This window comes from Aplysia californica, unplaced genomic scaffold (genome assembly GCF_000002075.1).
Source record: "Aplysia californica isolate F4 #8 unplaced genomic scaffold, AplCal3.0 scaffold00174, whole genome shotgun sequence".
In the NCBI taxonomy this organism is placed as follows: Eukaryota; Metazoa; Mollusca; class Gastropoda; order Aplysiida; family Aplysiidae; genus Aplysia; species Aplysia californica.
This window is the reverse complement of record NW_004797444.1, coordinates 1,267,636-1,283,085: the sequence shown is the minus strand read 5'-3', so window position 1 is coordinate 1,283,085 and position 15,450 is coordinate 1,267,636. Positions and strand designations below refer to the sequence as shown.

The window sequence follows — 15,450 nt, the reverse complement described above, 5'->3', positions numbered from 1 at the left end:
CCCCCCTGCTCCATCAATACCAGTTGTGTCACGGTGTAATTTTTTTCTTAGATCTAGACCTTACTGTGTATTAGTCGAGTGTGTGATTTTGAAGAGCCGAGGCCAGTGTAGTTTTCCGTTGTACGCCTACTAAGAGAACCACATAGATCTAGATTAGATCTATGCAAGCTGGCAACAGGCGCCCTCTATCAGTAGATGAAGTTTCCGCGTTCATTATGTTTTCGCCCATAGAGAGAAACTATAACCCAATACAGACGACTAGGGATGTGTGATGTCGTCAAAGGAGTGAAAAAAAAGATCAACTCATCTGAAGTTCAACTTAACCATTGGAACCTGTAAAGAAAAAGAGGTTCTGGGACCAGAGAAAAAGATCAACTTAACCAAACACCAACTCAAGTGAGTTCAACAAAAGTAGAGCCAACTGTCATGTAATAAGTGACCCTATCTCCAATTTTGGCTGACCAAAATTAAATTTTGCCCAAGCAGAGAAAAAAATTCAGGAGACAAAGGGTTAAAAAAGTTTGATTTGCAAAACAGTTACATGTATTTAATTACTTCAAATACTAACTAATAAAGGTCCAATAGCAATGCTGCATGTAGCACCAAGGAAGCAGACACACTGTCTTGGTAGAGATAAGATTTAACAGTGGCAGTAAAAGGAACGTAAAATGTCACATTACTTTTATACATGTAAAACAAATATACACATTAAACCATAAATGCAGAATCTGCCAGCATTAAAATCACACATTATGTAAAATGATACGTTTTATGTAGCAGTATGCCCTAACAGTATGAATTAAATAAAAATGACATCCCCCCCCCCCCCCAAAAAAAAAAGAAGAAAAAAAGACAGCTTTATCTTCATGGCGCAACGCCAGTTACGGTCTTTTGACTCTGACCCCTAGACAACCTAAAAAGGAAAAACTGCTGCAAACAGTACTGGGTTCGGTGAGAGGATAAGCATGAGAAGAGACAAAAACAGCAAAGGGCTAAAAGAAATGCAACAAAGCAATACAATATTCATTGAACTTGAACACTTGTCTGCCTGATTAAATTTGCATTCCTGCGGCACAATCGTTGTATTTATACCTGAAAGGACTGCAATGGCAGACTAGAGTGTAGGCCTACCGAGAATCCATACTTCATAAATCATACCAACACTCGCGTTGTTGGTGTGCACATGTAACTTAGCGAGTGTCGGGGTCGGACAGGCGGCCAGCACGTGTGTGTGTGAATGTGTCTGAGGGGAGGGGTCACAAGCGCCCGGGCCTGGAACGCCAGTAGTCAAATAGAAGATCATACACACGCATCACAGTACTTGCAATCATGTTTTCACTGCTTACTGATCAAGATTACAATGATAAGTTAGTTTTGACATAGATCTATATGAACGTAATGAATTGTGGCCTGTCTGTGGAATTAAGCGTTGCTGTTTGCTAGGCTCCACACAGCAATATAACCTTCGTTAAATCTGAGTTCCACTGTAAATAGAGGTAGATCTATAAATAAAAAAAGGAGCAAGGTCTCAAATAAAGAAATAAAATAAGAAATGTTGATTTGATCGGTCCATTTTTTTTTACTGATAAAATAAATTGAATTTGATATCAACACTTACACAGCCCTCAAATAAGAGAGCACTTTCTTCACTTGAGGTCACTCAACAAAATCTTTTCTTTTGTTAGTACATGAAGCCCCGGTATATATAACGATCACTTGTTTCATCAACCTCAGCAGGTGTGGTCTCTGATGAATTCTCTGCCATGCAGCACTTCCCCCCGACCAACTGATCGTTACAAGAAAACAAAAGCGACCTCTCTATTCGACCTGGAAGCCCAAGCTGCCGCACTGTTTCCTTCCGACCTGGCTCAGACCCACACATGTCAGAAACATGAACAAAACAAAGCTGCTGAAGAGATGGCACGGAGACCGACATCTCATCCAGAACCGCTACACTCTCATCAAACCCTCTTTTGTTTAGAAACTCTCTGACTTTTGTATGTATAGGCAAAAGAGTCAAGTCTGAGGTTGTCAAATAGGAGGCCTTCAGCATGTCCCGAGCCACTGTCACATGACCACACAGTAACGCCATACAAAGGGGAGAGAAGACGCCAGTAAAGTCTACTATTAGAGTGACTTTTGCCCTACAAAAAGGCGGGGTCTTTTCAATTTGGATGTCCTTAAACAGAGTAGGATTAAAACCCCCACAGTGTATCAGGGCTGACAGAACATGAAAATTGCCGAGGGCAATGCAGTTGTGGACTGCCAACATTGCATCCCCTGATGTAACTTTTGCTCCATGCTTGACAAGACACACAATAAACCTCGACATTACAAAATAAGATCTCTTCAGGAGAAGCCTGGTTAAAAAAGTTTTACCGTTGCGTCTAACGTCCAAGTCAACACCAGCTTCCACTAAACATTGAAAAGTAGCAAAATTTTTGTACTTCGCAGCTACCATCAAGGCTGTGAGGTTATTGCATGAATTTGACACATTAAGCCATGCCCCTTTTTCAATGAGCAAAGGAACAATAGTACCATCATCAGTTCTGGCGGCCATGGTTAGCGCAGTTTCACCTTTCGAATTAGAAATGTTAACATCAGCACCGTGATCAAGCAAATAACGAGTTATCTCAACATTTTTTCCCTTAATGGCAGAAATAAGAGCAGGACATGAATAACGCCGACCCTTGAAATTCACATCTGCACCTTTTTTGATGAGCGTTTCCACAGACTCCAAATCCCCATGAAAAGCCGATATCGATAACGGCGACTGACCCCCGGGACCAGTCTGATTGAGATTAACGTCGAAACAAAGAAGCACCTTTCGCATTTCACCTAAACACTGGCTGCGTGAGAGAGCAAGATTGAGTGTCTTGATGTGTAAAGTGGCGCCATGCTTCATCAAAACTTTGACAACTTCTGTGAGATTTGACAACACAGCCTGCTCCAAAGCTGTGTTTGTTAAGTGACCATTGATATAGGAACAATGATGCTTGTTAACATCGGCACCATTAAGAATGAGCATTTCCGTAATGTCTGCAGACTTGGAGCACTCCAACGGCACGTAATACAAGTCACTGCCAGTGGCTTTAGCACCAGAATTGAGAAGACTTTCTACAATCGCTGAATTGTTGTTTTTGCAAGCGGCACACAGCCACTTTGCCCCTTCATCACGAGATACGAATTGGTGAAATTTTTCAGGGTAGGCATTCCGCACTCTCAAAAACACAGGATAACAACCTGACTCAACTGCGGCAGTCATAGTCTTATTGAAATCTATATTTTTGATGATCTTCAAGAGTTTGCCAACACACTCTTCGTTAGCAACCTTCAATGCATTATTCAAAGCATCCTGAAAAGTGCAATTCCATTCCTGTTTTAGATCAAAATGATGTTCCAGCGATTCCACCCATGGGGTCAGAGCATCTATGAGATCACAACGACCATTCCTAGCAGCAACTTCTAAAGCTTTGGCGTATGAGTCAACATTTCCAATCCATTTTTGATTTTTCAGCAAAAGGTCAAGGAGCTGCCCATCTCCAAGTTCCACGGCCATTAGAAAAGGACTAATGTAATAATAGTCATACTTACCCCCAATATGGATATTTGCTCCATCTTTAACGAGCATTGCAACAATATCCTGTTCTTTGACAGTTAACTGTTCAAAACTATGTAAACAGGTTTTCCAGTCAATGTAGTAGGTCAATAAATCCTCTTTCTTATCCAGTTTTGAATTAAAGATCATCGTGAGGGCAGTATCGGTGAAATGGACATCACCTATTTCATCTGTTTCAACAGCTTTCTCATCCACATTAAACTGTTTTGACAACAGTAGCAATTCTAAAAGATCAGTATTTTGGGCCCTCACTGCTATCATTATTGGGGTCAATCCTTGACCACTAGTGTCCTTGGCCAGTACCTCCAACAACCCATCCATACCCAAGGCAGTGGCTAGTGATCTGGCAGTATTCCCTTTTTTGTCCTTCAGATCCACATTGGCCCCGGCCTTTATCAACTGGAGCACAGCGCTAATGTTCTGACTCTGCACAGCTTTCATCAAAGCAGTTTCACCTTTGCGGTTCTGAACATTGATTGCTGGTTCGTTTGAGTGTGGCAATAGAATCTTGGTGATGTGAGCCGCACTCGGTGTGCCTTGACAAAGAATCAGCGCAGTGTTGCCACCACGATCACGGGCATCATTCATGAAAAAATGTCTACCATCACTTTTTTCAAGAAGAAACTCCATGATATCAATATGACCATTTTCCGCTGCTGTGTGAAAGCAAGTCTTTCCAAATATTTCAGTATGCAGAGAAGCTCCATGATGTATCAGATTTTGCACCATAAACAGGTGGCCCCGAGACACAGCTTTAAGCAGGGCGACATCCAAGACAGAAAGTAAACACTTGCCGTGACTTTTCAAGATTTCAGTCACTTTAATTGACCGTCCAGCCTCCACAGCCTTTAAGAGACTTTGGGACAATTTAGTAAACCAAGATGAAGAGTTTGGATTTGATCGTTGATTTTTCTTTTGACAGGAATGAGAAGGCTTGTCTTGACTGGAAGTACAACTGGAGACAGACTCTACAGTTTTGTCACACTTTGACTTTCGTTGACGTTTTGCGGGCGTCTCAGAGTCTGAACTACGACAGCTTTTCTTTCTTTTGCGAGTGGAGGCCAGGGAAGACCGGTGTCCTCCATTTCTTGTATTTTGAGTGGTCGGTTTTTGGCCCTTTTTATAACACTTGCTGGAGGAAACTGTACCTTGAAGAGATCTTCGTCCCACTCTAACTGATGCTCCGAGAGTATCCTCACCACCTGTGTGGCTTTGAGCATTTTGGCTACTTGCTTTGCTTGCTGTACGCATTGACCTCCGCCCAGGAGGGATATGATCATCTTTCTTCTGGCACTGACTGGGTGCACCTTGAAAACTTTGTTTTCCCTGTGGCAAAAATAACAGAAAGCAAAATTTTTTTTTTATATCTCATACAACTACGTCAGTATCCATCCTACTTCTATATCATACTACAGTAGAGTCCTGAAATAACGAGAAGTCTGTTGTAAAGTCACTATTCTACAGCCCCCTTTTTTCCCTTCTTTATCTTTGTAAATAAAATATTGCTATATTAGTGCAATCAGACAAACATGCGAGTCAGTTAAACCGGAATATTGCTGCTGCTGTCCACATCGCATGGGCCAAATATATATTAAAACCTTGTAATTTCAGAAACTTGGTTGGTAATCTACCAAGACAAAGAATGGGAGAGCCCACGTGTGCCAACACTGAAGGCCGGAGCGAATGCATGGGGAGGGTGTGGCATGCGCAGACGAGCAAAACACATCATGTGATAGGCCAGACTAGTCTAGATTATCTAGTCCTGCCAATGCTCTCACTTCTCCAATGCGGGGATGGAGAAGTCACAGTGCTGTGATGGATGGAGCGAATGTGTGACGTGAGCATGGTGTGGTGTGTACCCAATGTGCGCCAGGGTGTGGAGGGGTGGGGGACAACACAGCGGGCGTCATCAGGGGAAATAACAAAAAGACAAACAGAACACCAAACTCTTAGATTAGGACTACTTTATTATTTCCCATGAATTTGTTACTGGATCCCTTAAAATGTGAACCCTGCTAAACAGATTTTTCGTAACAGTCCACCTCTCTCTCGTTATAACAGGATTCCACTGTTTATATAGTCAAGTGAAACTTGCTAGCATATCATCTGTACACCTCAAAATAAGAAAGGAGATACTTGCAATACCCTACTCGTACATGTACTCCCCACTGTGAACTGACTGCTTTAGCTTTATCTTTTTCCTTTAACCCTATCCGTACGCCCTGGGGCTGGGGTCATTTTGTACCCCCAGGGTTTGTTTGTTTAGTATGGGGTTTTACGGCACTCGCAACTGCATAAGGTCATGTGAGCGTGCGAAACACAAGTTAGTTTTTTAAAATGTGCAGTTCACTTCACGGCAGGGTAAGGGTTATTTGATCTTAAAACGTTAAAATGTTAAAAATTTGGTGTAGATATGTAATTTCAGTCTAAAACAACTTTCATAAAAATTTTTAATAATTCAATTTTGTTCTACACTACAATTTTCCATAAAGAAAGGCCAATGGCCTTAATAAAATCCAAAATTCTGTGGGGACCAATGACGCAAAAAATGTCTTGCAATTTTTTGCATTTAAAGCATTTCCTTCGGATCTCTCCAAGGTCTAGACAGGGGGCTCTCGTGGCCTAGAGGTTAAGGTGTTGGCCTCTCATTCAAAGGTCCAGAGTTCGAATCCGGATAGCGACAGAAAAATGTTCTTCTCTAAAATTGTCTCCTTTCATCTCTGATCTTGTTCTTTAGCAATGTTCTGTTGTCTGCTTTCATTTCCACTTTCTGCCTCCACCCCCTCTGCCCCCTCCTCTGGGCTCCTGACTCTTTCTGCAGCATTTCTACTGCTACTCCTTGGCTCCTCCTTACTGCTGTCTTTCTGCCACACCCCTGATCTTCTGGTAGGAAAGATCTACACCTAGCCTTCTCGGACAAGGGCGAAAATCTCGGAGGACCCGTGTGCAAGTTGCGCACGTTAAAGATCCCTTGGTGGTCTAAAATCAATAAGAGTAGACTTCGGCTGCCACCCGGGCAAAATTTAAAAATCTCCTACCAACTGAAAATATTAGATGTGTCCCGCGCGCTCATATGACCTTATGCAGTTGCGAATGCCGTAAAACACTTACAAAAAAAAAAAAAAAAAAGTCTAGACATTTGGTTAAAATGTGTCTAATGGGAAAATCTTTGTCGCTTTCGACACAGAACGGCTTCTCATCTCCCTGTAGGAGGTATTTGTGTGTCAGGGCTGTGTGTCCGATGTGCAATCGAGCAAAAATGACTTCGTCTCTTCTGGAGAGGTCCGAAGGATTTCGCGGTCCCAGTTTGGGTTTTATATTATAGAGTTCGTTATTTTTCTGTTTTTTCCAGTGGCTCTCCCACAGACTAGAGGTGTACTTTTTTACTTTATTTTCAAAGTCAGTCTGTGGGAGAGTGTTTGTCGTTGATCCCAACAGAAGGGATGAGGATTTCTTCGCCAGGTCATTTACCTGCTCGTTTCCTCGGATGCCCACATGGCTAGGTATCCATGCGAACATGATATTTTTTCCTGTTTCAGATAGGGTGTGAATTTTCTGTTGTAGCCTTACTATTTTTGGGTGTAGGAGTGCGTAGTTTGTGAGTGAGGTGATGCAAGACAGAGAGTCAGAAAGGATAAGGAAAGATTTGTTAGGAGAATTTTCTACGGAGTCCAGTGCCATGTCAATATAATAGCAGTGGCCTCCGCAGAGAAAATGGAGGCTTCAGGATGGAGTCTCCTCTGGTGTGTACTGTTGGAAGATAGGGCTGCGGCGCCTACATTATTGTCTTTTTTGGAGCCATCCGTGAAGATAAACTCCACACCAGGGTATTTATCTATTAGTTTTTTGTATTCTGCTTTAAAAGTTTTGGTGTTTGTGCTTTCTTTGTTGTGTGTGGTCAGCTGTAAGTCTACTTTTGCCTTGGTGAGGTGCCACGGAGGGAGGTCGGGGAAAAGAAATTGTTGGATGTCTTGTTTGGAAAAGTGTAAGTTTTTGAGGTCCTCAAGGATTCTGAGGCCGAAGGGTTTAATGAGTTTTTCTTTGTTTTGGAATTTGTTTATGGTTTCTGGGTTTGTTTTAAAAATGCAGCTGTGCGCTGGATTTTCTGGTGTTGAGCTCTGTTTAATTGCGTATTGTAGTGAGAGTTGTGTGCGTCGGAGTGAGAGTGATGGTATGTTTGCCTCGGCCACTGGAGGCTCTCCACCGGGGAAGTGCAGAAAGCCCCCAGAGCGAGGCGGAGTCCTTGGTTTTGTACTGGGTCTAGCTTTTTCAGGACGTGGGGTTTTACTGATCCCTAGACTTGACAGCCGTAGTCAAGGCTGGACCGGACAAGGGAGATGTACAAGTGGAGAAGGTGTTTTGAGTCCCCGCCCCACTCCGGATGCGATAGAATTTTCAAAGCGTTTAACGCTTTCTGGCACCTCACACGTAGGTCTTTGATGTGTGGTATGAATGTGAGGTTTTTTTTGTCGAATATAACGCAGAGGAAACGAGCTTGGTCCTGGAAGGGAATCCTTTCCCTGTGTAGTGTCAAATCCGGCTGCAGCACACGTCTGCCTGTTCGGCAGAAGTGTACTGCAACCGTCTTTGACGGGGAGAACTTGAAACCGTTATTGTTTGCTCACTTTTCGAGTTTGTGCAGCTGCCTTTCCATAGATCTCAGATGAGGATTTTTCGAAAGGCAGTATATCAAAAAGTCGTCAACGTATAACAAGCTGTCTATGCTGTTTTAGAGGGTTTTTACGATGGAATCTACAGTCAAACCTGCCCTGACGGCCACCTCTATAAGACGGCCACTTTTCATTTCCCCCCTTGCGTTTTTTCGATATTATTTAACTGTGTAAAATGGGCACCTGTCCAACGCGGTCGCGGCCACCATAATTTAACACACAACCCCTATCACACTAAGCAATAACACCTGTCTTAGACGGCCACCTTAGTGACTCCATTACGTTTTGTCATAAATTGTGCACTGGCCCCTGGCGTTGTGGGCGAGCCGCCATAATCCGATCACCTGTCATTGTTGTTAGGTAGTCCCTCCAACTGATCATGTTGTGTAGGCCCCTCCCACTGTTGACCAATAGGTACCAATTTTCAGCTGCTGGTGAGGTAAGCATGTGATCCCTCATAACCCATAAGCCTCGCCCAGAACTCATACACAAATCGTACGTTAGGTGAGTGGTCACTGTTTACCCAGTCTGTAACAAAGGATGTCAACATGAACTTGTGACAGAAGCGTCGCTCGTTCTCCGAGTGGTGGTGACCCGTGTGTTTGTTGTGTGTGTTAACATGGCACTCCGCCTTCCTCGTCTGATACATTTCGTTTTATTGTCACTCACGCGCATAATCAGCAACAAAATAAAAATAACAAGCAAAATACAAACCAACAACAAAAACAAGAACAATGCGGCTATTTTCGATTGGGACTTCAGATGGGAATGATTTGTTTTCTTCATTTTGATCAGTCCTGCCTAAGACGGCCACCTGTCTTATACAGCCACTTTTCTCCTTGACAATGGGCGGCCGTCTTACACAGGTTTGACTGTATTTTGTTTTCAAATAGGAGAGGAGAAAGGATGCTCCCCTGGGGGACTCCTTCCTCCTGTTGGTGGGGGTCTGAAAGGGAGAATCCGACACGAACCTGGAAAGAACGGTTCTTCAGGAAGTTGCCGATGAAGGCAGGGAGGTGACCGCGTATGCCGAGTGCGTGAAGCAGGTCTTTTGGCTTTTGGAAACAAATGACAGAAAGACAACGCAGACAGCCCACATCATCTTGGAGACTTCACATCTGGACTGCACCGTCGTTTCCCTCAACGTTTCCATTCGCCGCTTGGCCGACTCCGTGATACGTTTGAAAAAGCGAATCGCCAAGGAGTGGCCTCGCCTGGTAGCCTTCATGAACGAACCGTTCAAGATGCCAACAAAGAAGGCTGCAAGCGAGCCACGTTCAGCCCCACCCCTCCCTGACTGTACGGCGTGTCAACCAAGAGCGGGCGAGAAGTGCCAAACAGAAAGAGCGCCTCCGCGCACAGTCCCGCTCTTGCCGTGCAGAGAACAAAAAACTCAAGGCACAGGCGGCTACCCTCCAGACAGATTTGTCTGTTGATTGGTGGGCCATGCTGTCGGCACAGAAGAGGAAGACCAAGCAGGTGGAGCGTCAGCTGAATCAGACGAGACTCTCTCTTCGTTCAGAGAGACTATGCGCTGCTGACCTCTGCCAGTAGTCGAGCTGAGAACTGAGCTCGAGGCACAGCAGAGCAAAAACAAGGGCAATGTCTCGTCTGTTCTCGGCAAGACGTACACTACGCAGATCCGTAAGTGCATCTACACCTGCTTGGCCAGTCAAGTACCCATCGAGAAGGCTGGGCCTATCATCTCTTACGTCGTAAGCGAGCTCACGGGGCAGACAGTTAGCAAGGTCCCTGCCTCATCTACGTCTGCCCAAATGGCATATGAGATGGGGGCCATATCAGACTTGCAGGTTGCAGAGGAGCTGTTCAGATCAAAAGTGGCCACTCTGTCATAGGATGCGACATCTCTGAAAGGTGAGCATATGAATGAAGTCCACATTTCTGTGGGTGACTGCAAGTCACTCACAATCCAGGTTCAGGGGTTGCCAGGAGGAAAGGCAGAGGACTACATAGCACACATTTCAAGTTCTCTGCATCATCTGTCCTCTGCCTACGCTCTTTACAACAAAGTTGAGCAGCCCCTGATCTTTGCCGCCTTTCAGAGAGCCATCTCGTCGACCTTGACAGACTGAGCTGCTGTCAACAAATGTGTGACGGACAAGCTGTCGCAGCAGCTCGGGAAGGACCTAGTTCAGCTCAATTGCAACCTCCATCCCCTGGACGGGCTCGCTACCACGGCGAAGAAGACTTTAAGAACGTTTGATTCAGAGAGAGGGATCACTGGCCGGGCATTTGGAGTAGAGGGAACAGCAGCCAACTAGGTGCGCGGCTTGTCCAAAATGCGGTGAGTTTTTATGAGAACCTTCATTTTCTCTGTACACTGCTACATCAGGACTTGGAAATACATATCTTGTGTTGCTGTGTTCACTTTCTCCGTTTCTGTTTGTGAAGACTTTTCTTTGTCTGGTGCCAGATCTCTTACAGTACTTTACTTTACGTCTCAGCAGCTACATTTGTCCCTCCTGAGTGACCTGCAGAATGAGGACATCTCTGTTCAGCTGCAGGCACTTGGTAAGTATTGTCCTGGTTTTTATTTTTGTATATATTATTCCATAATTTGAATTTTTCACAGATTTGTAGAGCTCCGGGTAAGAAGATACTTTATTACCTTATCCAGTAAGTTGTTGAAGTAGATATAAGAGGCACTGGTAAGTGGGTATCTGCAGCGACAGATTCTTGTATTTTCATGGTTCTGCATGTTTATTTTTGTACGAAGGAAAGAAATTGTGGTATTCTTAGCAGAAGTGGATGGTCTCTTATGGTCTGTACTTTTTCAAATTTCAGGATTCGGTAAGCTGCTGACTGGCCCTTGGATGAAGGAGCTGTACTGTGGAGAGGAGGAAATGAGCCATATGGAGGGGACCCCCAAGCTGATACGCTATGTTGAAAACCTACACAGCGTAGAAGCTGACCCTTCCAGTTTGGTTTCTTCAACTGACTGCCTCTTCGGGGAACCCTTGCAGGACGACAATGAAACACTATGTCAGCTGAGGGCAGTACCTTCCCACCATGCAGAGGTGCTGCCCGAAATCATCAAGAAGCTCGCTGGAGCTTTCGTCGTTCTGCTTGACAGACAGCTTCTACGTTATCTTCAGGGCCCTCTCTCTGAACCAACGCCCAGCCTTCTCGATGTGACTTCTGCCGCTCCTGTGCATCACATGCATTCAGAGCGGACCTTAGGGCGCTTCGATGCTCAATTTCGTCAAGCACCTAACGCCACCATCGGGTTCTTTGATCTTTGACGGAAAAGTGAAGTGGCAAGCGAACAAGACAGCAGAGTGGTTGAACAGCAAGCCCCCTGCTGAACAACGGGAGATTGTCTCTTTCGCAATTTCTCAAGGAGCCCGAAATCGAAGCCCCCTCAAACAGAAGGAGCAGGAGAACACCAACGTCAAACGCCAACGCCAGGTGGCCCAACGGAGGGACCGCACAGATCGGAAGAAGGTGGAGCAGAAGGTCACAGACTTCCTCACAACAGGAACTGAGGGAGACCTTTTCTGTGACCTTTCTGAACACATGGTCCACCTTTTTCATTCCATCAAAAACGCTGACTCTGCTGCGGTCAGTGGGGTGAAGTGTACTCACACCTGGGATGTGGATGGAGAGGATGTCATATTCCAAGCAGAATTACTATGTTTTGAGACATTCAAGCGGAAGCCTTGCCTCATAATAGCCTACCAAGAGGATACCACAACAGCTGCTACAGAGAGCAAAATCCCCGTCTCTGAATTTTTGACGGATGCTCTCTTTTACGATGTGACATTGTTGTAGGCTTATTCGGTAAGGCAATTTCCAAAGAGCCCCGGCAAAACAAGGAAGTGGCTATTCTCACCCGGGGTGAGAATAAAAATACGATCTACCTCTCACCTCGGGTGAGACTTGCCAGCGTAGGCTATTCTCACCCGGTGTGAAACAAAACCTGTTTTTCCTCATTTTGGAATACTGTCTATCAGTGTGGATGATCAAATTGATAAAAGCCAAGAAAAAATTACGTTATAGCACTATGGCTATTTCACTTTTCGAATCGAGCCGAACTACACGGGTCGCCATTTTGTTTTGCCGTGAAGTTCTCGCAAGATCTACTCCTCCCCTCTCTCTCTCTGTCTCTTTCTGAATACTGTCTATCGGTGTGGACGATCAAATTGACCAAAACAAAGTTTAAAAATGGGAAGAGGCTAGCCGTACTCAATGACGGCTAGACTCGCAGTCTCGCCGTACTTATTCTTAATATGATGGCTAGACTGACCATTTACAAAAAATAGGCCTACTGAATTGTAAATATACATTTTTAGTGTGCAGTACCTAAAGTATTTGTATTTGAGATGAAACCAGGTGCCTTAATGACAGTGCATGTATTTTAAACCTCCTGTTTTCTAATGTTGATAGGGCCTAAGATAAGTACGGCTAGACTGTTAGGCTAGCCGTACTTAATATTGATGGCTGAATTGTAAATGAAATTTTTAGTTTGCAAAGCCTAAAGTATTTGTATTTCAGACAAAACCAAAAGGTGCCTTACTGACTTGCATGTATTTGAACCTGAATAATTACTAGATCTAGATCTAATGAGGCCTGTGTACTAAACAGGCTTGAGTCGATAGGGCCAAACCTAGATCTAAGTACGGCTAGACTGCCAGTCTAGCCGTAAGTCAGTCTAGCCGTACTTAAGTACGGCTAGCCACTTCGTTAAAAATTACGCAGTGGCTATTTTTACGGCGAGCCGTAAAGATAGCCTCCCAGGCTATTTTTACGGCGTGCCGTAAAGATAGCCTCCCAGTGAGTCCCAGGCTATTTTTACGGCGATCCTCGAAAAGCGACCCTACTCCGCCTCTCATGTACGCGACATGCCTCAATGTATTAGATCTAGGCCTATAGTAGGAGCCGTTCAAAATATAAACTTACAACTCAGAGGGGAAAGGGTGTCTTTGGCTTCTGTAAGAAAAGTGTAAGATTGGGTGGGGAGGTTAACCAAATATGACACTTCTGTGAGATGAACGTTTTGCTCATGACTAGGAAGAAAAGGTAAAAGAAAAAGTGGATAAATGCCAGTAACAAGACCCAGATCTGCATGATCACTGCAGATCCCCGTTGTTGTTGGGGGTTTTTTTTTTTAGAGGAAAGGGGGGTGGGGGGGTTACAAATAATTTTGAAATTATGATGAAAATTCTGTAGGTGGATATCTAATTTCTTAATGTTTCTTTGTAACTTTGTAACTGTTTTGTTGATCTTTTAATGTCTTGATGTCTTTTATTTGTAAGGCACGTACCTATTGCATTGACAAGAGTCTCAATGTCTTCCATATTTATGCGTTCTTTCTAGTTCATATGGTTTGATTAAATTGTATTAACTGAAATGATATTTTTTTTACAAGCTGGTTAAAAAAAGCCACGTATAGTACAAGTATCTTTAAAATAATAATGGAAGTTGAAGATCGGAAAAAGTACTAATTAAATTGGTGTGGATGGGGGTTGGAGGCAAATGTGAGAAAAGTGGTATTTGGGTTTTGTGTTTTAAAAACGTCCCCAAAAGTGTAAGATTATATTTGAACAGCCTCATAGGTTTTCCATTTCCTCCTCTTCACCATCATCATTCTATTCTCTTCTTCATCTTCCTTCTCCCTTCCTCCACCACCACCTCTTCCTTCTTCTCCCCACCATCATCATTCACCCTCTCTTTATCATCACCACCACCATCACCTCCTCGTCATTATCATTACCATCACCACTGCCACTGCCAGCATCATCATCTCATTCACAGACATCACTACATTATGTACCACACCCACAAGAAGAGCAGACATTTTGGAGTTTTAACTTTTCACCTTGGGAATGCCTATATAAAATGTTCCTCCTTCCTTTGCACTGAGCAGATTTTTGATAGAGGTGTAAAATATTTTGTTGTTGTTCACAGTGATTAATTTATTAATTATTGTGATGCAATTTCAGGGTACAGGAACACATATATATATATTTTTTCATTTAAACATCAAAATTTTGCTCAGTATTATTGACCATAGTATCTGTATCTACCATTCCACCAATTTTCATGCAATTTTGTTAGGGAGTAGAAGCCTTCGGTTTTTAAAAATAATTGTTTGTTTTGCATGTTGGTGCTGTTTCCATTCCATGGCAACTTTCATATTTTCGGACTTATCTTTACTTTCTTCATTATTTCTTATGCCCGTATAATTTTTTTCCCTAAATATGAATCGGAAAAAAATCACCCTTGGGATGAGCTGTTCCCCGTAAAAATGGACAGTAATAATATGAGCACATCAGAAAACAAAACAAAAACTTAAAAAATGCGATCTATTTTATTATTTGAAAGAATCCCACAATAACAAGGTCCTAGATTAGATCTAGATTCTAGTAAAGAACATAAAAACATTGAATTGTTTAAAAGTCCAGAATAAAGACTATAATTATGAAGCCAAAGACACCCTTTCCCCTCTGAGTTGTAAGTTTATATTTTGAACGGTCCCTACTACTATAGGCCTAGATCTGATACATCGAGGCATGTCGCGTACATGAGAGGCGGAGTAGGGTCGCTTTTCGAGGATCGCCGTAAAAATAGCCTGAGACTCACTGGGAGGCTATCTTTACGGCTCGCCGTAAAAATAGCCACTACGTAAAAATTATGTTAAAAAACAAAACTAGATCTAGAGCTAGATATCTAGACCTAGATTCTAGATCTAAATTAATTTGGTTGTCTACAAAGCTATTTAACTTTCCGAATCGAGCCGAACTACACGGGTAGCCATTTTGTTTTGCCAGGAATTTCTCGCGCTACTCCTCTCTCTCTCTTTCTCTCTCTCCACTGCCCACGGCCACAGACAAAATTGCACGCTTTTAGGCTACGCTGTGTCTACGTACACGGTAACCGGGTATTTTGTTTTGTGGGCGGGCGCTTGAGCTAGGTGCACGGTAACTGCTTCGCTCCCTTCGTGACCTTGACCCTTTTCCTGTTTCACTCCGCTTTTTATGTCCCAAAACCACGAAAATTATCCCAATCTACTCCCCGTCATCTTTCCTAGTTTAGTTTAGTTTTAGCAGAGGTTTTACGGTACTCGCAACTGCATAAGGTCATATGAGCGCCAGAGAATTAGAGGTGTTACAAGAGAGTAACAAACATAAAAAAGAAGGT

The 15,450-nt window shown here is 43.5% G+C and overlaps 1 protein-coding gene across 1 annotated transcript in view; it reads right to left on the bottom strand.

The window, feature by feature from the left end:
• Nucleotides 1-1,526: 1,526 nt before the first annotated feature.
• LOC106011746 (ankyrin repeat domain-containing protein 50-like) overlaps nucleotides 1,527-15,450 on the bottom strand; it is a 16,219-nt gene continuing 2,295 nt past the window's right edge. The window contains exon 2 of the mRNA XM_013082435.2: nucleotides 1,527-4,945. Within this exon, the coding sequence (XP_012937889.1) occupies nucleotides 1,682-4,945 (3,264 nt within the window). The 3' untranslated portion in view covers nucleotides 1,527-1,681. The remainder of the gene's footprint in view (nucleotides 4,946-15,450) is intronic.